General features: G+C 40.1%; 1 protein-coding gene across 2 annotated transcripts in view; it reads right to left on the reverse strand.

Annotated features, from left to right (window-relative positions):
* Positions 1-372: 372 nt before the first annotated feature.
* RGS7BP (regulator of G protein signaling 7 binding protein) overlaps positions 373-26,434 on the reverse strand; it is a 111,231-nt gene continuing 85,169 nt past the window's right edge. For both annotated transcript variants that reach the window (XM_053589916.1, XM_053589926.1), the window contains exons 4-6: positions 19,852-19,999; positions 16,786-16,856; positions 373-5,844 (exon numbers count right to left, since the gene is read on the reverse strand). In XM_053589916.1, coding sequence (XP_053445891.1) covers positions 5,753-5,844; positions 16,786-16,856; positions 19,852-19,999 — 311 coding nt within the window. In that variant the 3' untranslated portion in view covers positions 373-5,752. The remainder of the gene's footprint in view (positions 5,845-16,785; positions 16,857-19,851; positions 20,000-26,434) is intronic.

Here is a 26,434-nt window from a genome sequence, read left to right on the forward strand (position 1 = left end):
TTATTTTCTAACTCACTGTATTTTTCTTGCTGGTTCTATCAGAAAACCTGAGCTAAATTTAAAGACATTGCTATTGTTAGTGAAAAAATTTCCAAAGCCTATTTTAGTCCCTCCTCCACTGCCATCACCGAACATTTCTTTCCTGCTCTCTCACCTTCTGTTTCCTTCTATCCCTCCTCCCTTTCCTCCTCTTTCTTTCCACCTAACTCTTTAGTCCGCATCTCTCTCACTCTCTTCTGTCTTCAAAGCTGTGGTGCCCTGCTGTGCTGTTTCCTCTTCATCCCCCACTGCCTTCATTTTGACAAAGAATAAACCAAATGGGGGATGAGGGATGAGGTGAGTCAAAATATGTCTCTCACATTTTCATTTTTAAAAACTTTTATTATTAGTTTTTATTACACAAGTAATACATGTTCATTGTAGAAAAATTAGAAAACACAGAAAAGCAAAAAGAAAAAATAATCATCCATAATCCCACTACCCATAGATAACTACTATTATTAACATTTTAGTGTATGTCCTTCTAGCTTTCTTATGCATATATACATACATAGATATATTATATAATTTTATTTTTTACAAATATTGTGTCATACTATACATAATGTTTTGTAACATGTTTTTCATTTAATATATATTGTGAACATCATTGTTTATTCCCTGAAAAAATTATACAGATACTACATGCTCATTGTGGAAAAATTAGAAATTACAGATATGCAAAAAGAAAATATAATTGCTCCAAATCTCACCACCCAGAGATAAATACTGTTAACACTTTGGCAAATATCCTTTCAGACTCTTTAATGCGCACATGCATACATTTATTTTTAAAAAGGATTCATACTATAGATATTCTTATGTAACATCCTTTTTTACACTTAATATAGCTAGTACAGTTCAATAAATACACATCAGGTGCTGATTCTTAACTGGTGCATAGTATTCCATTGAAAGGATGTACCATGTTTGACCAGCTGCATAATGTAGGCTTATTTACATTTGTTCACTCCTCCAAATAATGCAGCCATTAGTATACTTTTTCACATATACTTTTTGAATAATGAATAAATGCATCTTAGCTTATTTTTGGTCTGACCCCTTTAAAGGAGAATTCCTCTAAAGTAGAATTATTGGGGTAATATTGCCAAAATGTTTTTCATAAAGGTGGAATTGATTTATACTCTTGTTGACACTGTAAACAGAATGTTCATTTTCACACTTCCTTTATGTCCCTGGGAACTTTAACTCTTTATACTCTTTGCCTTTCTGCTTTGTAAAAAGGTATTTGCCATATTAATTTGCCTTTTCATGACTACTACATTCCAACACTTTCATATGTATTATTAGTGGATTATTTTAGTTTATGGTATATTACCAGTTTGGGTCCTAAGCTCAATTTTTTTATTGGAAACTTTGATTCTTCTTCAGTCATAAAATGGCATTTATTCATTATTCATTCACTCAATATGTGTGTTTTCAGTATTTGCTTTGCATCTAGCACTATGTTAGGTGATGTGGATACAACAGTAAGCAAAATAGTCACGGATGCTGCCTTCTTGTTCTTCCAGTTCGTGGAGATAAACAGACAGTTAAACAAGCAATGATGAAAAAGTTCAATGGGAAAAGAAGGAAATAGAAACACTTGGCTGGGAAGGGCATTGTAGATTATGGAAACTTCCCCAAAGTAGTGATGTTTAAACTCTTGATGTATATTTAAGATCTATACTCTTTGCTGTAACAATATTACAAATATTGTTTTCTCTTAATTTGGTTTGTTATGTTTTACTGTATTGGAGTTTTGCATCCTTAACCAGTCAAATCCATCCATCTTTTCTTTCTGGTTTCTTCCTTTGGTGTCACTGTTAAAAAGACTTTTTAACACTAAAATTGCATAAATATTCATCCACACTGTCTGTTAGTTCTTTTGTCTGTTTACTTATGTGCTTTAGCATTTAAATCTTTACTTCATGCAGAATTTATTTTGATGAAAATTATGAGATGTAGGTCTAATATTCCCCCCCCAGTTATCCCAATATAACTTACTTAATAATTCAAACTTTTCTCATAGATCTGAAATATCATCTTGATAATGTACTCAACTCTTTCATGTTCTTGGGTCTGTGTATTTAATTTTAATGATTTATGCTGAGGCCAACAACATCACTGCTTTTTCTAATCCTACCTATTGTTACCTGAAATTGAGCATTTTGCATTTGATGACTTTCTAGAACACAAAGGAATGGGTCTGGGTGTGCAGGGTGGGAAGTCAGGGTAGATGATAGGCTTAATCTTTCAGTGTTGAGATTTTCAGAATCTGCAATTCTAGTTGGGATCATTGCTAACCTGGCCCATTTGTATGCTATCTAAAACAAATAAAATGTTTTTATACTCACAGTGTCTCCCGTTCTTTCCTCACCCTGAAGCTCAGCTTTCAGTAGGTGGCAGTATTGCCAAACCCTGCATAGCCCTTCTGCTTTTACAGGAGCATGAAGAAATAAAATGGTCTGACAAGATTTTAGAATTTACTCCAAGAGCTTTAATTTTTTAGAGGAGGCATCAGGGCTGTGCCACTTCTAAAGCTTTCTTTGTACCCCTGAATAATGGCACTACCAGAAGTTTGCTGTGAGTCTGTTCCTAGATATATGTAAAACATCAGTGGACAGATTTTTTTTTAAGTTGACAGCCTTGGCCTTGTGGGCATTTCTTCACCTATCTTATCCAGAAGTGCCTTTAGACCCAACCCTGACTGATTTAAAGCTCAGAAGTACAGTTTTAAACAGTGTGACTTTGGTGGATTTCAGGTGATTTTTATTTTTTTCTATTTAGTGGTATTTTTCAGATTTCCCACAAAGAACATGTATTGTCTTTGTAATCTGAAAAAACAAAAAGAAACAAAGAAAAAAAAACCAACACAGGATATTAAAAATGTGGGATACAAAGTTTACATACTTTCCTGTTTCAAGCATGTGGGGATACCCAGGCCCACAAACTTGATTATTGAACCCATTTATTGCCCATGTAGGTAACAAAATGGGTTCAATGTTCTCGTCTTACCCTTAGAGATCAGCTCAGTGTTATTGCTAATCTGAAAGTGAATTGCCAGCAGGAATCTGAGATAGTAGAACTTCATCTCATGGAACCACACCTGAGAAAGTCCTTTGGTAAGTGAGAGGAGAGTGGGGCAACTCCTAAAGGATGCGATGGCAGGACTAACGGGAGACGGTGAATTACCTGTCGCAATCATGAGCCAGTGTAGGTTATCAGGACTTTAAGTACTAAATTCGATTTTAGGACATGCTACTAAAAGAAGACCTATAAATCTTAGAGTATGTCCACGAGAACTACAAAACTGATCGAAGGCTGGAAAACAGGCACTATGAATAAAGGATAAGGTGGCTGAATATGTTACCTTAGATATGGAAAGTCTGGCTAAACAAATTCCCATCTCCATGAATAGCTACTACAGCCTTCCCAGACATGGAGGTGAGACTTGAATTTATTAACAGTCTTCAGTTATACAGAGGACAATTGCACAGAAGGTTAAGTGTTACTTTCACACTAAGGCGAGAGTGAGCACAAATTAACCAAGCAGAAGTGATTTAGGTCAGGCATCAGAAGAACATGCTTGAACACCAAGGTTGGGCTTATCAGTTAATAACTTTGCATGAATTAGTAGGAACTAGATTGAAGCTAGAGTTCAACATAGCTGCCAAATTGGGCTACTTCATAATTTCAAAACCAATGAACATTAAATGAAATCTCGGGGGATGAAAATGAACTGGACTCAGGAAAGAATATTAACCTTTAATCAAACTTGATGTATGAAAATCAAGGTTTGCAGACCAGGTGAGGCTAAGAGTGGTTGTTAGTTCTGCAAGGAAGTATTTACTCTAGGAGTCTTTAAATAATATATTCCCATAACCATTTTTACAAGTATTTGATTTAGCAAATCGTGATTTTTCTTCTTAAATAACCTTTCAAAGGTTGTTTTTGTGAAGGCAGACATACCTACAACCATGTATTAATTACTGGTTTATTGGAACACAACTCCAGACTCCAAGAATAAGGCCAACAACCAGCTGGTATGATCTAAATAGAGACCTAAGCAGCCTTTTGAGATGTCCGCCAACCCTTTAATTCTGTCTCTTTCAATCAAAAGGGCTAGAAGACAATTCCAAGTATAATTTCCACAACATATTAGGTTGAACTATATGAAACTGCCATTTTGTAGATTAAGACAGTCAAAGATCAGCAATTTAATAATAATTCAACCTAATATAATAATTATTTCAGTAGTTCATCTGTACCTCTCTTCATCTTCACTAAAGTTTAGGCTTTAATACATTTAGTTTTTAGGTCAAATTATCAGTTTATATATAAATGCCTGTGCACGGAAGTATTGAGAAAGTGCAGGGTTGGAATTAAGAATGTGTCTGGGATAAGCCACTTACAGGCATCTAGCTCGTCCTTCCATTGTATGAGACACTGGTGCCTCCTGTCTGACTTGAAGATTTTCAGACTATGGAAAACAAGGAAAAAAGTACAAAGACTTGATCTCTGAACCCATGGGAAATTCTTTCTGGGAAATGGGCCAAAGGAAGAACAGGGGGAACTGTAACAAGGTTTGTACCATGTTACAAGTTTAGTGGAGGAAGATAACAAAGCTGTGAGCAGAAAAACAAAGCATGTGGCTTCCTCCTTTCTAAAATACAGTATTGCTGAATGTCCTGCTTTCCAGAGTCTGAGCATAAGACAAGACACTAAGTACACATTGGAAAAGTCATATCTGCATAGTCATCTACAGGAGACAAGCTTAGCTTAACTAAAAAAACTTATTAACAATGTAAAATGTTAAATATTTTTACGATCTGAGCTAATTCCAGCATGCGCTATAAGATTTAACACTATGCTGATGTGCAGACACCATGCTTCAGATTTCAGTTAGAACAAAATGTGATAATATTCAATTTTACATTTGAGGGTAATTGTATATGTTGCTACACCATTTCCTAACGGGATTACTTCATTCTCCAAGAAGCTGAAAAAGACACCATTGGATCAAAAGATAATTAGTTGCCCATATGCATTGTACGAAGGTATTAGGATTACTGTATATTTACAGAATTTAAGTACTTTTCAGATGTGGTGTTTGTTGCATTATAAATTAAGATTTTTTTATGTTGAAGCACTTAGATTCTGACAGAATGGAAGACTAGATGTAAATGAGTGCAGAGAAAGCAATAGGTAAGGTAGTTTATGTTTGCTTATAATATTATTTCTAGTGATATTGATAGATTGGATTTTTGAACAGTTTATAGTTTTAAGTAGATTTCTATGTTTAAAGACTTCTTTCATATATGATAAATTGTTAACATGAGATCAGCAAGAGCTATCGATATACTGTTATATGTGAAATAATTTATCTCTGTATAATACATTTAAAAAAACCTTTAAAAATCATAATTCTTGCATCTGCCATGGCATGGTTTGGAGCAGACATGCGCAATGTCAGTTTTAAAAATCCCTTTTAAAAACAGCCTGCTTTTTAATCTTTTTTTTTTTTTTTTTCCTTGGCGGCAGCTGCTTTCAAGTGTAAAATCATTTAAAAGGGCAGGAGGAAACAGATAAAATAAGGAAGCATAGAAAACATAGTCAAAACCAATAAGTGCGTGGTTCAGCTGTCTGGAGGTCCTCAGGTTTTGTAATTATTTTTTTCAGGTGTTCCCAGTGGGTTTCCAGGAGGAGCCGCCTAGCTTGAGACGAGACAACATAGCCCAAAGAACCTTCTCTTCCGTCTTCTAACCAAGGGGTAGGGAGTTAGATTCAGAAGGCTGCTGTCATCTATGATGAAACAGAACATGTACATGAGGGAATAATATAGACAAAACAACCTGCTTTTTACAAAGAAGCTTTAGAAATCCACCATCCTCGGAATCAAGGTTTTACAACCTCAACTCTGATGACATTTTGGACCAGGCAATTCTTTGTTGTTGGGGCTGTTCTGAAACTTGCAGGGTGTTTAGCAGTACTCTCATTCTCATCAGACGCCAGTTTTCACTCCCCCAGCAGTTGTAACAGCCAAAATTGTCCCCACAGAGGCCAAATGTGCCATGGGGGAGGAACAATATACCTCAAGGCTGAGAACCACCTATTAGAATTAAATTGAAACTGCTTAGGGCAGCGGTTCTCCAACTGTGGGTCATGACCCCTTTTTAACGATGAAAATACATTGCAGCATTAGGAAGGTTGGGAACCATTGGCTTAGAGGTAATTTTTCATTTGGAAGAAGACAGACCGAGTTTATTAGAAAGAGCCCATGCTTGGAGTAAAGTTGGCCTCTTTTCTAAACTTGCTTCTGGTTTAGTTCACTGGTTTAATGGCTTTGAACATGTAACTTAGTTTGCTAAGCTTCAGTTTCCCTGTCTGTAAAATATGGTTTAATAGTACTGACTTTAGGTGAGGATTAAATGATCTAAGAAAAATATTTAGCTTGGGTGAGTAGCTGAGTGTCCAGCATAGAGAAAACGCTCAGTTAATATGGACCTTATTGACTATTTCCTTTACCCAGGACCATTATCTTGGCTCCATGGGTCTACTTCAGGTCTCAGGAAGAAGTTTCAGTGATTCCATTGTCTTTTCCCAGAACTTTCTATAGATATTTGTGTATAAGAACATTTAAAGATGTTTGCCAACTATGGAAATCCTAAGTTTTAAGTTGAAATTTTAGTATGATGACAAGTAGCAGAAGAAATAAACTAGTAAAGCAAATCTGGTGTAATGAGTTGAAGTTGTTTTTTTTTTCAGTTTCTGGCCGGGGCTGGGCCAAAAACTTCCAGCACCCACCACCTCTGGCATATGGGGCCAGCACCCTACTCCTTTGAGCCATAGGCGCTACCCTAATGAGTTGAAGTTTTAAAGAAAAAGTCCAAAAGGGATGGTTGGTAGAAATATCCTGTTGAAGAGGTCCCGGAGACAAAGAATGACAAGGGAATAACCTAGAAATTGCCGCTGGGGCAGTGCTAGGACATGGCCAGACTGGAGCCAGCAGTGACAAAATGGCTGGTTGCCATAGCAACTGTGATATTCCTGAGCAATCCCAGGACTTACCTGTCAGGGGGGTGGAAACTTGGTAAGGGCACAGAATCAGAAGTTAGGTGAAGAGAGCTACAGTGAAGAATGTGCCCCACCTCCATAGAACTGGTTTGTAGATGAGGGTTTGTTTTCTTGATCTGAGCCGAGACACTTAGGAAACTGTCAAGAAGAGAAATAAAACCCTCCCTTTTGGGCCCTCTTACGCAAAGTGTCATCTGAGTGCCCGGGGTTTTCTGCCCCTTCCCGAAGGCTCTAATATATTTGTAAATTAGTGTCACCTGCCAAAGTTGACAGTGTTCCACAATTTCACTATGTTACATATTTAGATAGAATTGGAGTAGCACGTACAAGCCAGAGAAAAGAACAGGCATCCCAGCTGGGCACATCAAGTGAATCAAACACCGTGCACCCTCCCCGCCTCCACAGATTAAAATACTCTCTTAAAACTCACATTCTATTCATGAAGAGAAAAACATGACTACTATTGTCCCTTTCCTAGTGAAAAATAATTTACTATAATCTGGATGCTAATATTTTAGCAACTTCGGCAGATGACACTAATTTACAAATATTAGAGCCTCTGGGAAGGGGCAGAAAACCCCCGGCACTCAGATGACACTTTGTGTAAGAGGGCCCAAAAGGGAGGGTTTTATTTCTGTTCTTGACAGTTTCCTAAGTGTCTCTGCTCAGTAACCAAGAAAACAAACCCTCATCTACAATATTTTGAGAGGTATAAATAGAACATTCTTCTATAGTTAAGACACTAAGAGCGATGTCAGATACTAAGCATTAGCCTCGTTTCCCAGGAGATTCTCTCAGAGAAAGACCATGATATACATGTATTTGGAACAGAAAGAAATGATAACTCACTTTCTCATCAGATTAGGACTCTTGCTACTTTAGCCATGAAATGATCAGTGAACTTAGCCTAACTGGATGTGGCAAAGATATAGTAGATTCTGAAAATTATAAGATTCATTATGTCTTTGGCTACTCACTATACTTACGGAAAATCAAGTTCCCCTGTAATTCAATGCATCCCTGAAACAGAGTCACCAAAACTATAAAGTTTCTTCTCCAAAACTTTATGGAGAAGAAAGACCTTCATAGTTTTATTTGTTTAAGACTTGGAAGATCTATTTCCTAAATTCCTGTATCTCCTTCCCTTTCCCCAAATACTTAACAGATTTGGGAAGGAACGTAACTGGTCTTTATATTTTATGCAATTCTGATGTGTATTCCTATTACATGAGGAAGTGTCTACCACGATGTTATATTTATAAAGGAAAATGTGTGTGGGTCTGCTGTGGTATGTTTAGTACCACTCTCTTGTTTCTGTCTATATTAAAAACAGGTACTACACGCACAGATTGAGATTTGTATGAAGACTGACCCATTTTTCTGTGTATTCATTATAGTGAATCAAAAGACTCTTTCAATAGCATGGCCTTTTATGCTATTGCAATTCTCTTAATTCAGTCTTCTTTACATATACACATACAGCACATATATATCCGCACACAGATACACATACATGCAGACACACATACATTCATATCTATATATATCATTCACAAGTGAGTAGAAGTGTTAAGATTGAGGAGAAAATGCTCAGATACTAAGCCTAGGGCAGGCTGCCTATTAAGGACAACTGCTGGTTTGGGGCATGTTTTTTGCACATCGGTAACACATTTGCCTACCCCAGAGCCTGTCTGACCATCACATTAGGGCTGAGGTGACACAAAAGCTCAAAAATTCTTGGCAGAAATTTAGAACAGCTTTCTGCACAACAGGAGGCAGACCTCTACACAGTAAATGCTGAAATTCACTAAGCAGTAAGTATGCCTGGAAAGGTTTGAAGTAAATTCAAGTCTGAGGAAAGATGTCTTTCCACATTGATTACAATCCTACCTCTGAAGGGTTCCAATCAATGCTCAATTGGAAGAATGTGAGTGAGCAAAATGAAATGTTTTCATACTTGTTCTAAATTTTGTGAGCTAGCCACTTGTTGGGAAATCTTTGATTTTTATTGCAAATTTTGGATGTGGCTTATTAATTAGGACCATTATAGCATCTTTTCTCCAAAGTGCACAATCTCAGATAACCATAACTGAGGTTATAACAGGAATAAATGTGAACAGGAAAAGTGAGAAAGGGAAAGAGGAAAGAAAGCATAGGAGAAAGTGGGGTGGGGGGAAGTGGGGAGAGCTGGGCATGGGGGCTCACCCCTGTAATCCTAGCACTCTGGGAGGCTGAGGCAGGTGGCTTGCTTGAACTCAGGAGTTCGAGACCAGCCTCAGCAAGAGTGAGGTCCCATTTTAAAAAATAGCTGGGTGTTGTGGCGGGTGCCTTGAGTACCAGCTACTTAGGAGGCTGAGGCAAGAGGATCACTTGAGCCCAGGAGTTTGACGTTGCTGTGAGCCATGACTCTGCAGTACTTTATCCAGGGTGACAGAGTGAGACTCTGTCTCAAAAAAAAAAAAAAAAAAAGTGGGGGTAAAGTAGAAAATTTAACCACAAGTAAGTTCAAACCTTGTGTTTGTTTGTTTATTTATTTATTTATTGAGACAGAGTCTCACTCTATCGCCCTAAGTAGAGTACTATGGTGCTACAGCTCACAGCGACCTCAGACTCTTGGGCTTAAGTGATTCTCTTGCCTCAGCCTCCCAAGTAGCTGGAACTACAGACACCCACCACAATGCCTGATTATATTTTTGTTGCAGTTGTCATTGTTGTTTGGCAGGCCTGGGCCTGGTTCGAGCCCACCAGCCCCAGTGTATGTGACCGGTGCCCTAACCACTGAGCTACAGGTGCTGAGCCCAAACCTCATGTTTAATTCTTAGATGCTACTAAAGCTAAAGTTGCTGGAATCCCCTACAACATAATGATAGCACTTCTCTAGTGCTCAAATTTCTTTTGCTAATAAAAGATTTCTTATATGGGTGGCACCTGTGGCTCAGTGAGTAGGGCGCCAGCCCCATATACCAAGGGTGGTGGGTTTGAACCTGGCCCAGCCAAACTGCAACAAAAAAATAGCCAGCTGTTGTGGCGGGCGACTGTAGTCCCAGCTGCTCAGGAGGCTGAGTAAGGCAAGAGAATTGGCTGAGCCCAAGAACTGGAGGTTGCTGTGAGCTGTGATTCCACAGCACTCTACCAAGGGTGACAAAGTGAGGCTCTGTCTCAAAAAAAAAAAAAAAAAAAAAGATCTCTTATACAGATGACATGTTGAGAAAAGAGGCACATGAAAATGAGAAATTTTCAAATAATAAACTGAGTTTAAAACTGTGGTCTGAGATATGGTGAAGAGAAATGCTTATAATGGGACTGCAGTTGCAAATTTCTATCACAGAAAAGAGGGAAACCTTCAGCTAATCTAGTGGTTCTTGAACATTCATTGTACCAGCATCATCTGAGGCCTTGTAAAGCACAGGCCCTGGCTCCAGAGTTTCTGAATCAGTAGGTCTGGGGTGGGATCAGAGAATCAGCCTTGCTTACAAGTTCCCAGGCATGCAGATGCTGTCAGTCCTGAGACCACACTTTGAGAACCACTGTATTAATTGAAGGCCTACTATGTGCAAGGATCTATGCTGTGTAGTGAGCATAATACCAAGATGGTATCTAAAGAAAAGATGGTCCCTGGCCTTGAGGATCTTTCCTTGAGTAACTTTGAGACTTCATGAGAAATGCCATACAAGAGATCTAAATACAGTCCTATGAGAATTCCAGGGGTGGAGGGAGATTACTCTCATTTGGAGGAGAAGATGTTTGCAGAAGACTCATGGAGGTCGAGGTGTTCATGCTGGGCTGTGAGGAAGAAGAACGTGGACATTTGGTGAAGGGAGTGGGTGTTCTAATGGAGTAGTATGAACAAAGACAGAGGTGATCAAAGGCAGCCTGAATTTGGGTCCAAGTAAACAATCAAGTCCGGCTGCAATGAAGGGTTTATGAAGGAGGGGCCAGTCAAGTCCGGCTGCAATGAAGGGTTTATGAAGGAGGGGACAGTCCAAGACGGATTGCTTAGAATTCCCTTACCATGTTCATGCTTCCTCTTGCCTTTTGCTTTTGCACATGCCCCCTTTTTTAGAAAAGTCCTCTTTTTCTAGACAAATGGTAATCTCTCCTTCAAAGATTAGCTTAAACATTTTTTTTCCTGCATTCTTTTCTGACTCCACACTACTTCATTCCTTCTTGTTCCCATTCCTTCTACAGACAATTGCTACAGCCCTTGGCACATCATCTGCATCCCACTGTATCTTCCTACCACCTCTAACCAACTCTTCATGAAAGCCTTAATGGATTTATTGGTGCTGCCTGGCTCTTCATCTTCCACTCACACACCACCCTCTTTAGCCAGATTTCCATGCCCAATATTCCCAGGAAGATGCATTTGCCCATGCCAGTGATTACCTCTCAGTTCTCACCTAGCATAACTATCCTGTGCTATCCACCATTCCTTCTTCGATGTATTTAGTAATCCTCTTCTACTTCTCTTCTCAGTGCCCTTCGTGAATGGCTCTTCCTTCCCCTCTAACCTTCCATTCTGGTTTGCAGGACTCTCCTCCAGGCTCACTCTCCTTGGATGGTCTCAGCTATCTGTAGGGCTTTGATTTCCACTGTGCTGATGATGTTCAGATCTGTGTACTAGTCCTACCAGATCACATGCCTCACATGAGTAACCACTGAGGATTGCTCTGGAAGGTTCCCTCATGTCCAAAAGTTCAGTCTTCTCTACTTCTACTACTCTTCCTCTTTTCTCTATAGCTTAGTGACTGACACCATAATTTACTCCATTTTCCGAGTCTGAACCTGGGCATCATCCTTGATTTGGCCTCTCGTATGTATCACATTTGATTAGCTATATCCTCCCTTTGATCCCCTGGCTTTAGGTGAGATATTAAGCATTTCCAATCTAGATTATTGCACCTGCCTCCTAACTGAATCTTTCCAGTGGCTCCTGGATGTCCAAACATGGCGTACAGGGGCCTTACGGATGTAGCCTACTTACCTCTCTCGTCTCTCTATTAAGCTTCTTGTCTAATGACTTTCCCAACTGCTGAAGCACATGTAGCTTTTCAAAATGCCCTGCTCTTTTATCTCCCCATATGCCTTTAAATATCAAAAATCTTATGCTGAGACTGTTTTCCATTTTGTTCTTTGGCTAACTCCTACTCGTCCCCCCAAAATCTCAGCAGATACTTTCCAAAAAGCAATCCCTTATAACCCCTCATTTCAACTCAAGCATAGTCTAGGTGAGAATCCAATATGCCATTGTAGCATCCTGTATCTATTATGGCATCATCATATCATAAGAACTAATTGCTGTGTCTTTTGAATAGTGTTCATGTGTGTGTATGTATTTTCATGTGTGATAGTTGATTTCAGAATTCACCTGCCCTACCCTGAAGGCTCCACCATAGTCTCTACCAGGGGAGGCATGTATCACATGGAAAAACTTCCCAGGTGATTCCCATCCAATTTTGCCATGTTGATAGGACAGCCTTTAATGGGGAGAGATATCCCTAGTGCCTAGCACAGAAACTGACACATCATAGGTAACCATTACATGTTGGATGATGATGATGAGGGGAACAGTGAATTCTGGGATGAGAAGTCTGCTCTTCCTTCAGTAGATAATGAGTAGACATTTCACATTGGTGAGTAGCGCTCCACATGATAGAGTAATGCATCAAGAAATTAGATCAGAGGAGAGAGAGGGATTACATAAATCACAGTGAATCCTGGACAAAAGGTTGCAGAGATTACAAAGGATATGAGGTCATTAGTAAAACTGTGCAGAAAAATCTTCAGACGGTAGTTGGAAGCCCAGAAAGTCTTTATGAGGCCCTTGGGGAAGAAGCCAAAGGGTGGCTCTAGGCTGAAGTGTGGCATAATTGCTCAGTGTTCTGCAGCCAGACATCTGAGAACTCTGCTGCCTGACCTTCCTTCTAGGTTGGTTCTGGATTGGGGGGTCCAGATCGGAGGATTGGGGGCATGAGTCTGGGAGAACAGTTTCTAGGTCCAATTTAGTCTGGAGTGGTACTGTCCATAGGAGGGGACCCGTTCTAGCACAGATTCAATTCCTAACTTACTTACTTCCAGACTGATTCTAATGATTGAATGAATGAATGAATGAATGAATGCTGTGGGGTGTATTGGTCTATTCACTCCCCCATATCCCAAATTCTATGCGGGAGTGAATAGACCAACACACCCCACAGCATTCATTCAAGTGAGAATTTTGGAAAAGGTGAAGCTGTCTTTCATGCTTAACTTATTTCTGCCGGATTTGTTTTGCTTTACAACACCGTGTGTTCAGAAGATGCTTGTCCTTCACTTTCCCATCTCCTTTTAGCCTTTGTCAGTAACCTTGTGGGCTCTCCACAGGTGGTTCCATTTGTAATCCATTTGACACAGCAAGACTATTGTAATTAATGAAGCTCACTACAGCACTGCCAGTGACCCAGAATGTAGGACAGGAGGGGCACTGAAGCAGCAGAAGCAACAGCAGGCTGGGAGCCAGGCAACCTGGCCACGGTCTGGAGCTGGCCTGGGAACTCAGCAGCACCAGGGTGACTCTTCTTCTGGGCAAGTCACTTGGTTGCCAGTCTCTACATGGGAAGGTGGGAAAGAGCGCGCCCTGTGGCCAATGAGGGCATGATCACTAACCATGACAATTCTTGCCTGCAGCCACCTTTCTTTCTCCTCCACTGGAAATTGACTTAAACTGTTTGGGGTCAAGTTTTCAATGTGGTAGGAAGTGGAGGAGACGTGGTTAAATCTGTAAATGTTGAAATAAACCCGGAACATTTTCCAAGATGGAGATGGAGCCTGAAGAGTGGGAATCTGAGCTGGCAGGATTTTCACGAGGGACTGAGGTAGGAAAAATGGGGACCAGGAGTGGTATTTTTTCCCTTTTTCCTCTATTTCAAATATCCATATAAATGGAAGGAGAAGAGAAAGCAAATAATCAGGCAGGAAGAAACCAGATGGCTTTCTATAATGGTTTTCGTCCAGTTAGAATCCTGATTGACAATGAGGGCCGAAAGAAAAGAAGTGGAATAATTTTTTCCACATTTTATCCCACATCATTCCATGCACATTTAAACCTAGACCTGTATAATAAACAAATTACCTGGATAGCGCTCCAAGAAGAACTTGGGGAAGGCTTTATGGTCTATCTTGGTATATGCAGCCAGAGAGAGGAATCTGGATGATTTGTTCATTAAAATGGTGCCATGTGCATTTGCCGAATGTTTCCAGAGAGAATAATCCTAGAGACCTGATCTCTTCAGGGCCTCCCTGGACTCTCTAGTCCAGACTGACACCCCCCCTTGTCCTCTGGTCAGCTCACAGCAACAGCAGGCTGTGAGTACATACTAACCATGCAGAGAACAGAGATACATCGTCCACCATGTGCTAAGGCTTCCCATTTCTCCCTCCAATGAAGAAATCTAAATTCACCACAATACTTCACTGCAGTTTTTTAATTATTAAGATCTTACTTTCCCATTTCCTTCTAAATAAGTCCTTGCATCTCCTTCCTCCCTTTTTCCTTTTCGTTCTTCAGATGGATCAAGTCCTGGGTATCACTAATTTGGATGACTATTTCCTTTCACTCACAGTATCGACCTTTAATTCTTATTTTTATATTTTAAAAATGTAGTCACAATTTTATTTTCCTCTTTTAAAAAAAGTAATATGAAGTTACATAAAATATCTACATTGTACTTTTTATGAATATAAAAGTGGCCTTACTAAATTAAATGAAATTTCTGTCTCTCCATTAATGCACAGTTCAAAAACTATTGGATGAATTATCACTAAATGTGAAGGAAATGTTTAGGCTGGTTTGATTTAAAATATAGCTTACATGGCATCCATGAAATTCAGACTGGAGACCCTGGACAGCCACTCTCCTGGTCCCATGTGCTACTGATGAGGGAGAATTGTCAAAACTATTAAGGCACTGAAGGCCTCTTTAGTCATGAGCTCCAAATCTAATGGCCCGGAGACCAATGTTCTAACTGTAGACTCAAGATCAAACTCACCTGCACCCTACACATAGTCTGTTGCAGAGTGAGTGGGAGCAGGGATTGTTCTAATTGCTGTTGATCTACGGCTCTCCTAAGTGGGCCAGTAAATAATAATAACAATAACAATAATACTAATAAAACACGTGTCGATTTGTTTTCTGTAAGGTTACCAGGAGGCATATGGTGCAGTGTTTCATTTAATCCTCACAACAATCCTTTGAAGTATATGATACTATTCTCAATTGTCCCCTTTTTCAGGGATGAGGACATGGAAATTTCCAGAAGTTCAACAATTTCTTCCAGCGCACAAAGCTGGCAAGTGGCAGATCTGGCATTTGAACCGCAGGCTAGCCTTAATCCAAAGCCCCTGGTCTTAAACACCATCCTCACATGTAGCAGCAATCCTCCACGTTGTAGTCAGAGCTGTCTCTCCTCACTACAACATGTTGTCTACATTCTTAAAACACCACAAAACACTCCACTCATGGCTCAAGCCAGCAGGTCTTGGGGACCAGGCCCCTTGCGGGTGTTCTGAGTTACCTGATGTGCTGCAGTCCCTGCCTCTGACCCCTGCCTGAGTTCATATCCCTCAGGCCGCGCTGCTCCTCACTCTGTCAGGCACTGTCACCTCCACCTCTCCACCTCCAATTAGCTGCTTCTAGAGCCAAGACGCATTGCAGATCTGCTGCCAAATTCTCCTCCTCCCCACTCTGAGGCAAGCAGCACCCTTCCCTCCTGCCTAGCTCTGCTCAGTGGAAACGAGGAGTTTCTTGCCTCTGAAAACTCTTTCGCCACCTCTAAGCACCAGTCTCTGAAGCTGATACTTCACTATGGCTTCTCCGGCCACATATGCTCAGTGCTTTTTAATTTAGTCCTTTGTACATGTTGTCAGTCTGTGGTGCTGCAAAGGTGGTTGTAGATTTGACAAACGTTATTTGTGCCGGGTGTTATTCTAGGTGCCAGGCCCTAGATACTGGGAACAATAGTTAATGAAAACATACAGCAACTTTCCCTCATCCCCTTTCCCTCATCTTCCATGTCTGTGTTAGGGTGTATCCTCCTGTAGGATCACTCTGCAGATGGACTGCCTGAGTTCACGTCCCAGTTTTTCTACCTGCACACAAACCTACGGTCTGTGTGAACTTGGCTAAGTTAGTCACCCTCTCTGTGCCTTGGTTTCCTATAAACTAGAAGACACTAGTCGCATTTCTCTTAAAGTTGTCATTAGAATAAATAAGTTAGTACAGTTAATACATGTAAGGTATTTAGGACGGTGGCACACCATCTCAATATATGTTAACTGTTGCTATTTGGGTTCATTAATCATGTGGAGGACAGGGACCTTCCTTTGGAAGCATTCTTCAGCCTCCAGTACTCTAGGCTGTACATGTCTTGAAGGAAGGAGCTGTGTGGCCTAGTGTTCAGCCCCTTTGTGCCATGCCTGGTACAGCACATTCCCCAGTATGTGACACAGTCTGCCTTGATGTCAGAGTATATTTTGGCCCCTCTCCCCCGGGTTCACCTGAGAAACTCCAGTTTCATGTATGCTCAATGCCTTCTGTTGTTTGTGTAAAACACTTTAATTTTTCAAGAAACAAGTCCCAAGGTTATCCCATTCAAAACATCCTCTGCCTCAAAGAGAAATGACAAGACTCACCTTGATTTTTCAGTGGTAAAGGCATAGTTTCCCTGAGTTTGCTTAGAAGGTTTTTCATTTCTCGCATGTCCCTGTAAAATTGATAACAAGAATAATCAACTGTAAATTTTCAAAATGAAAGACAGTCTGTTCTGTGAGACAACTGAAGGATGAGAGTCTGTGCCTAATTGTACCAGCTCAAGTTTCCAGTAGGCAAATATTGAATTTGTTTTGCTTTCACAAGAAGAAAATCTGAGATGGTTGGCCTGAGAAACACTCTGCCAAACATTTCCACAGGGCAATCTCCTGCAGGAGCCCTCATGTCTCCTGCAGTCAGACCTGGCTGAGATCAGAAGAGCTTTTGGTAATGAGGACAGTACTGCAGATTTACAAGGAGAGGCCAAAGCCACACCACTGGAACGGCAGGGCTCCCCGGGGTAAAGCTGGGGTTGGGTGGTGGGGCTGCCAGGGCTTTCTGGTCAGATGGCTGTGGTAGCTACAGTGGCTGTGTAGGGTCATGCAGCAATCAACAGTGATTGGAACTGAGCATAACACAGGTGTTAAGCATTCACTAGAGCTGACACTTACCAAATTGATTTAGAGTAATAGTAGAGTAAGAAGTGAGAGGGAAAACCACCTGAGGACAGCTGGGCCTTCCGCCAACCACCGGCCTATCCTTCTGAGCTTCCTGGCTGGCCACTCCACAGCATGCAATGCCACCACATATGTGCAATAACCTTATCTCAAAGCGTATCTGATCATGAAACCCCAGAAGTGGAGAAGAGGAAGCCATCTCCTCAGAGATGGCATCTAATGTAGGGTAGGGGGAAAGCTGACCTTTCAAATGCCCTGGACAGTGGTTCCCACACACATCCAGGTGGTTGTGCACTAGAAACAGTGCTCTTGAAACCCCCAGATTAGCGATAGATTTCATTTAAAACAGAAAACTAGCGATAGATTTCATTTAATTTGGTGCAAAAATCAGATACATCTTACAATTAACCTAGATTAGCAGGTAACACGGTTTGAAAAAGACAATACTGAAGTTGAAAAATGTCTGTCTACTAACTTATTTTTGTGCTGGCATTTGAGAAAAGATTTTCCATTTAATTTTAGGAATGAACTCCTCAGAGCATTTCACACACAAACCACCACAGTTCTGTTGAGCACCACTGGAGGCCAGAAACCTTCTGACTGGTAAGTGAAAAGGAGCTCAAGTCTTAAGAATACCTGATTGGAAAAGGAAGGGAAGGAAGCCTTGCAGTCTTCTGTAGAAATATACCTGTAAAAATATCCTGAATACACTTTTCCACAGGTGTAAGGGTGTGTCTGTGGGCACTACAAGCTGATAAGAGTGGGGAGCAGGAGAAAAGAGGCAGGGCCCCACTCCAGAAGGGCAAGGTTGCAGTCTGTTTTCATGTAAATCTCAAGGGCAGAGGGGATGGGTAGGAAAGGGCTAGGAATGCAACATGTGGGATTGAGGCAAGGGCTCCTTTGGTAAAAAGCACCAGTTCTCAACCTTGGCTGCTGCCCAGGAGAATCACCCTATCCCCAGGTCTCACCCCAAGAGAGTCTGATTCAGGTGGCTTCGGGAGTGGTTCAGACATCCATGTTTTTTAAAAAGCCCTCTTGGAGATATTTACCTGTACAACCCAGTCAGAGATCATGATCCCTTAGGACAGAGAGGCAGGGAGAACCGAGGCAGCTACGCCCTGGACCAGGCCTACTATGCCTGCTGCCCTCAGTGTTTCCCATCTCCTCTGAACACAATCTATGCTTTCAGGCTGAACTATCCTGTTCTCTGCTCTCTATAGCTTGTTTCTTATACGCTTGCGAGGCCCGGATAGAGCTGCTGAGCAAGGTGTCTGAAAAGGGAAATGGCTTTACTGGTGGTTTATGCCCTGATCATGGCATTTCAGCAGATAACTTTTTTCCTGGGAGCAGAGCAAAGAATTTCTATTTTATAAATTAAGATAAATCACTCCCTCATCATTTGTCTTTAGTTCTAACAAACTGTGCCAAACAGCTTTATTGTTTGAATTGCTGGATTTCCAAGCTTATACAAAATCCAAGTTTTATTAATAGCACATAATTACCACATGCTCCAATTTTCTATAAACATAGAAATTTGGTAATTAGCTTTAGAATTATATTACAATCTGAAAGTAGAACTACAAGGCTAGAAATGCCATTGTGTGTTACATTTCTAAAAATAAAAAGAATAAAATGTTCATTATCTTGTCAATGACTCAACCTCACACACACAGAATACTCAGTGGAATTGCCCGGTAGTCATTCAGACACTTTGTGCCAGCTCTGGGGACATTAGTAGCAAAGGGCATGGATAAGTGCAAAGGCCAGTAAACAAGGGCCTCATCTTTCTGCCTGACAGAATGCCATGTATATGGAACTTGTCGTTTATTATATATAATATTATTATTACTCCCTTTCCCCAAATAAAATAGAATTATTATAAAATCTCTTTTTTCCCCAAGAAACTCCCTCTGTAGGAAAGGAGTTACTGAAATTGTCAAGACATTGCATTAACTTGCTTTGACCACTAAGGGGCCGCCAGTGGCATTTTGGAGAGACAGAGACGGGGACTCTGAAGAAAGCCCTGTGTGAGCTGCACAGAAAGCTTTAGCCCCCCGAAGGTGGCTCAGCAGGCCATTCCACACCTGAAATCTGAGAATTCCACCCGGGCATCCTTGTGTGGCTTTAGCGTCTTCTCCCTTAAACAAATGGAAATCTTGGGAACCAGCCTAGTGAATGAATGAGGATGATAAGTAATCCAACTTTCTTCCACTGTTCTCGTTTTCCGTGGAGACCTACTGTGTTGGAGTGGGATGAGCAGAGGCCCGGGAGCCTGGGCCTGCCGCTGCCCTGTAGTATCTGGACTGCTGACCCTCTTGCCTTAGTTTTCCTCCCCGAGGCAGTCTTCAAGGACCCTGCCAGCACTGTGAGTCTCTGGCAGACCAAAGGGAGCTCTGTTTCTGAACCTGAAATAGCAACCCTCGACTCTCTGTGGCCCCGAGAGCACTACCTGAAGGCGGGCTGGCAGTCTATTCAGGGTAACTTCCCACTTACCTTTCAGTGTTCTCGATGTCTGTGGAAACCTGCCAGGAATGTTGCTGATTATCTACGGGGGATGACGAGGAGTCCTCGAGGGCAGGTGTTTCAGCATTCTCCTCAATTTTGCAATCCAAACTCTTGGTTCCCCCACCAGGTTCCTTTCCTAAGGGAGAGGGGATGTTGTTAAAGAGAAGGGGAAAAAGAAATCATAAATGCAAGTTTTAGACCCAGGATGTCAATGTCACTGGGAAGGTTGGATATGCTTTGAGTCAAATGCTCCATTAACCCAAATAGCTTTCTGAGCAATAAGAAAATGATATAAAGTATACCACATATAGATATACATTCACATAAATGTGTGTGTGTGTGTGTGTGTGTGTGTAGCATGTTTTCTTCACAACCCTCTGGGAGAGATAGCTTGAGGCCAATGCTACCTAAAGATTAAAATAAAATTAAAGCCCCTGTCTCTGATGCTCTGTAACCTATTCTTGGTGAGCTAGATCAAGTTAGCTTGGGATTTAGCCAGTGAGATCATGCTGTTGTTTGGTCCTTGGATGCAAACAGGTGAAAAGGCCAGGAGCAGGTGACACCCAGCAGGAAGCATGGGAGCTCCTGCTGTTCTCTCTGATCCCAGACCCTGGCTCTCGCAACTGCAGCACAGTGTGCAGCTGCCTTCTGATTCTTGGCTCTTACGCTTCCTTTAGCGCATCCTCCTGCGAAGAGAAAGCATGACCATACGATCCAGAATTCCTTTGCCGAGACCATAAAGTGCCATCAACTCCAGTGTGGTGTGAAGGCCTCGTACTGGGCAGCTATCCCCAACAATGTGCTGCCAGCCCACTAAGCCTTGTATTGACCATGACTGATTTCAAGTGAATAAATCAGTATCTTCTGGAAAGAAATCTCTAAGTAGTTTCAGGCATAAATTTAAATTTAAATGAAATTAAGTGGGAGGTTTTGGTCCATGACCTAGGTATACTCTGTCAATGTCTTTTATTCGGTGCTGAAAATCCGTGCACCCTAGTACAACAGAAATGGGCAGCTAGGCCTGAGAACTGAGTTTTGGGGCTTTGTTATTTGTTCATCCACTTTCTCATTCATTCACTCCCTTACAAACCTTTCTTGAGTGTCAGCTAAATACCAGGCATTGGGCTTGATGCTAGAGGCATAGAAATAAAAGAAAGGCACAAACTTTTGTCTCAAGGAGCTTAAAGTACTGGAGACAGACAATAAAAAAAATTACAAAAATAATGACAGAGCTGTGGCCTAGCATTAGGCAGTCTGGAAAACATAGATAGCTATATTGTGTCTTTGACCCTTTCATCCAATTTCATTTTTATCATGTAGATATAGCTGTAGACTAGTTGTTATGAAATTATTATAGTCCATATTGTTATTGAACATTCATGAGGTAGCGGCCACACCACTTACTTCTTTAGCATAGTTTCTCTAATCTGGGTGTGATCATTTTGAATTAACAAGGAAACAAACAAAAAATGAAATGTACAAACTTGTGAAGAAGATAGCTGTTCAAGGTAAAATCTAACAAAAATTGTTTTCTTTAGATTCATGATCTGCAGGGGACAAACATCTCAGCCCTATAGTTTCTAACTTATATGGTAGTAACTAAGACAAAGAGAAAGCGAAAAAAGTAAGGGGTCACTGTACAGCTTTTATTCAACTAGAGTAGAAACCGATCTCACTACATATTTAGCCAAAGCACAAACACAAGTTTACTGAGGAGAAGTTTTGATCCTTCTCTGTGTTCTTTATGCACAGTGATCCTGGGTGATGAACTTACCCGAGGAATTGTTTTCTCAATTTTATGGTATGCTGTTGGGTAGAAATTAATTAAGCACAAAATTTAGCACATTACCATGTCACACAGTTGGAGGGCACTGACCTTGTAAAAGTATTTGCATTTCGCCTTGGGGACGGTGTAGCAAAAGCAGTCCATTTGCCACCCACCTCTGGACAGGATCGGCCTTAGGGTGTAGGTCTGAGATCTGGGAGAGGGGCAAAAGGGGCATCCCCCCAAAATGGTCCTCTGATTTCTAAAACTCTGAAGGATAGGGCCACCCCAAAGCATATGTGGCTCCTGTTACCTTCCCCTGGGGGGGGAAATACCTTCATAAATGGAATATGTTTGGGCAGCAAAGAAGAGGGGAGGAAGAGTCACATGCAGACTGAATTCTCCAGCCAGGCTTTGCCTGGCTTTGGGGCAAAGTGTCCCCTGTCCTGTGGTCAGGACTACAGAGCCTGAGGCTGTTCCTTCTTGGAGTCCTTTCTGTATCTCCCCCACATTTCACCTTTTCCAGGCAAAGGCATAAATAGAAACCAGCGGATAACACCTTTGATTACACTTAGTGCCTGTGATTATCCTACTACTTACATAAGATCCATAGCATTCAAAATAAAATCTCTTTTCAAAGATATTCCTGAAACACCTCTATGGGCTTGTAATGGCAGTTAATAGCCTCCTTTTCCTTATCATCAGAGACTTCTAGATCTAACTCTGCTAATGTGGCTGAACCAGAATGAACATCCAGAATGTTAGACCTCAGTTTAGGGATTTCTGTCAATGCACAAATTCTCTGCAAAAATTTGCTTTTTTATTTTTTCACTGTTCTAGGCATTTTATTGTTCATAATTTATTTTTTTTAAATTTCAGATTATCATGAGGTTACAAATTGATTAGATTACATGGTTTGCATTTGTTAGGTGAAGTCTTTGTTGTAGTTGTGCCCCTCACCTAGGAGATGTGCCATGTACCCCTACATTGTGCCTATTAGGTGAGAGATTACTGATCCTTCTCCCACCTCTTCCCTTCTCCCAATTTGAATTTAATTGAGTTTTTTTCATGTGGTCACATATTTATCTACTGGTTTCATGTTAGTATTGAGTACATTGGATACTTGCTTCTCCAGTCTTGTGATACTTTACTAAGAAGAATGCTCTCCAATTCTATCCAGTTTAATACCAAAGATGTAAAGTCTCCCTCTTTATGGCTGAATAGTATTGCATGGTATACATATACCACAGTTTATTAATTCATTCATGGGTTGATGGGCACTTGGGTTGATTCTCCATCTTGGCGATTGTAAATGGAGCTATGATAAACAATCTAGTGCAAATGTCCTTATGATAAAATGATTTTTTTTCCTCCAAAGTAGATACCTAGTAATGGGATTGCAGGATCAAAACAAGGTCTATTTTGAGTTCTTTGGGAATTCTCCACACTTTCCAAGAGAATCCAGATTGTATTAGTTTGCAATCACCAACAATGTAAGTGTTCCCTTCTCTCCACATCCATACCAAGTATCTGCATCTGCAGCTTTGAGACTTTGTGATGTGGGCCATTCTTACTGGTGTTAGGTGATATCTCAAGGTGGTTTTGATTTGCATTTTGCTGATAATTAGGGACATGTGTTTGCTGGCCATTCATCTTTCTTCTTCGGAGAAGGCTCTGTTCCTGTTTCTTGCCCAGTGATAGATGAAATTGTTTGCTCTTTTTTTGTTGTTGATTAATTCGAGTTCTCTGTAGATTCTAGTTATCAACCCTTTGTCAGATTTGTAACATGCAATATCTTTTCTCATTCTGAAGGCTGTTTGCTTTAATTGTTGTGTCCTTAGTTGTGCAGAAACTCTTTAGCTTAAGTTCCATTCTGCAAAAATTTGACATCATATATTCTCTGGTTGAAATGTTTTAAAATATAGAAAAGATCAATATGAATTTTAGGGAAAATTTCAAGGGTTTTCAATTTCAGAACATATATGGTGCCAAGTTTACTGCCCAAGTGAATCCCATTTGCTTTCATTTTCTGCAGCACTGATTTCATGCTAGGCTTCCTTTCATGTTTATTGCCTTCACAGAACTGTTCATTATCAGAAATGATCTTGCTCATGTGTTAGCTTACAAGTTTACTATTTGTACCACCCTGATCTCTCATCTCAAAATTATGTATGTAAACTCTGTAAGGTCTGGAACTTTATCTGTTTTCTTTGATTCTAAAAGCCTAGCACCAAGGACCGATCCTTACATACAGTTAGACCTCCATACATACAGTGTATTAATAAAAAAGAGATCATACTATATATGTTGTTATACAACTTGCTGTGCTACATTAGCATAGCTTGGAGATATTTTCATGTTAGTGCATTTTGATTTATGGAATGCTTTCTATACATAATGGATGGATAGTATTCCATAGTAAGGAATTAAGATTGTAATTGTTCTTTTTCTTTCAATATTCCAATATTTGCATAAGGCAGATCATTTGAGACAGAACACTGGGACAAAGTATGTGTGCGTGTATATATATGTATATATATATATATCCACATTTATATTTTAATCTATGTTGCCAAACTAGCATCTGAAAAGCTATGCTAATTTACACTCTACTTCTTGAAGTAGTAAACTAGAGGATCCATTTCCCCACCCATTTGCCAACACTTCATATTATCAACATTTAATTTTTGCCAATCTAATGAGGGCAAGCAGAATCTCACTGCACTCTTATTTTTCATTTTCTTTATTGCTACTGAAATAAACTTGTTTTCATATGTTTCTTCTTCACATTTCCTATTCACATTATTTCCTCATTTAAACAACCATGTTATCTTTCTTTTTGATTTGAAGGGGTTCTTTCTATATAATGGATACAGATCATTTGTCTGTTATTCATACTGCTTATATCTCTTTGACTATTATATGTCTTTTAATTTTGTTTATAGTGATTTTTGTCACAAGTTGAAGTTTATGTAGTCAAAGCTGTTCATATTTTCTTGTATGTCTCTTGGCTTTATGTCTTGCCCATGTTTTCTTGTAATACACAGTTTTGAAATGTTCAGCTCTATAGTTTAGCTGTAATTTCATTTTGCATATGGCATGATATAAGAATCTAAATTTTTAGCTCACATGAAGAGCCAATTGCCCCAACACCACTTATTGACTTTTCTGTTGACTTCCTTGCTCTTTCTCATGTATTAGGTTCACATATAAATGCGGGTCTATTTTCAGACACACTATTTTATGTCCATTTATTTGTTTATCTTGTGGGAATTCCATATTTTAATGATTATGATTTTAGTATTTGGTAGGGAACATTTTCCTTCATCATTTTTTCTCAGATATTTTTGAATCCACTGCAAATGAAACTATAAATTACTACCATCTGGGACTTGGACCTTTAATAAGGATGAATCATTGATTACTTTTCAGTATTGTCTGGGATTAATGGTTTATTTAAAATATTTGCTCTTTTTGAGTTAATTTTGACAATTCATTTGTCCTATAAAGCAATACACTAAATGCATTTTTCAAACAAGCAACTTAAACTAGTGGAAACACTAAACACATTTTCAAAAGGATAAAGCTGAAAATGGTTTTCTTTGGTAACTGTTTCATATCCCTAATGCTATTTATTTACAGCTCCAGATTTCTTTGCATATCACTGTTTCTTGGATTTCAAATGCATCTTCCTCATGCTTGGATTCAGTTTTCATTTTGGGAGCATATCTTTGACTAATTATTTCAGAGATCTGTGGAATGCAAATGTTCTTAGTCTTTGCATGACTGAAAGTACATTTTCTCCTCTCTCTGTCTCTCTCTTTGTGCTCACACTTGGACTCTAATTGGTGGGTATAGAAATCTATGTTCAGATTGGGCATGGCGGCTTATGCCTGTAATCCTAGCACTTTGTCAGAGGCCACGACAGTGGATTGCTTGAGCTCAGGAGTTCCAGACCAGCCTGAGCAACAGTGAGATCCCATCTCTACTAAAAATAGACAGACTAGCTAGGCATGGTGGCTGGCACTTATAGTCCCAACTACAGGGAATCTGAGGCAAGAGGATTTCTTGAACCTAGGAGATTGAGGTTGCTGTGAGCTATGACATCGTGGTTCTCTAGCCTAGACCAACAGAGTGAGAGTCTATCTCAATACAAAAAAAGAAAAAAGAAATCTATGTTCAAGCTAAGGATGCTTTCAATGTAGCCCGTTTATAGCTCTCTGAAAATTTTTTAGGTTGTTATCTTTAAACTTTCAAGTTCGGAAATGACTCCTATATGTCTAGGTATGGTGTCATTTTCTATTAATTTTTCTAGGCATTTGATTGGCATTTACAATTTATTTTCTCCAATGTTTTATTTTGAAAAAGATATAGATTATATAATACATGTTTTATGCATAAAATTATATATTAATTACATATATCATTTTTGGATGAACCATTAAGGGTAAGTTTCAGACATTACTGACACTTTATCCTAAATACTTTAGTGTATATCTCCTAACGAATATTTTCCTATGTAACCTTAAAACAATTATGACGGGCGGCGCCTGTGGCTCAGTCGGTAGGGCGCCGGCCCCATATACCGAGGGTGGTGGGTTCAAACGCGGCCCTGGCTGAACTGCAACCAAAAAATAGCCGGGCGTTGTGGCGGGCGCCTGTAGTCCCAGCTACTCGGGAGGCTGAGGCAAGAGAATCACTTAAGCCCAGGAGTTGGAGGTTGCTGTGAGCTGTGTGATGCCATGGCACTCTACCGAGGGTGATAAAGTGAGACTCTGTCTCTACAAAAACAAAAAAAAATTATGA

This window comes from Nycticebus coucang, chromosome 1, assembly GCF_027406575.1.
Source record: "Nycticebus coucang isolate mNycCou1 chromosome 1, mNycCou1.pri, whole genome shotgun sequence".
Lineage (NCBI taxonomy): Eukaryota > Metazoa > Chordata > Mammalia > Primates > Lorisidae > Nycticebus > Nycticebus coucang.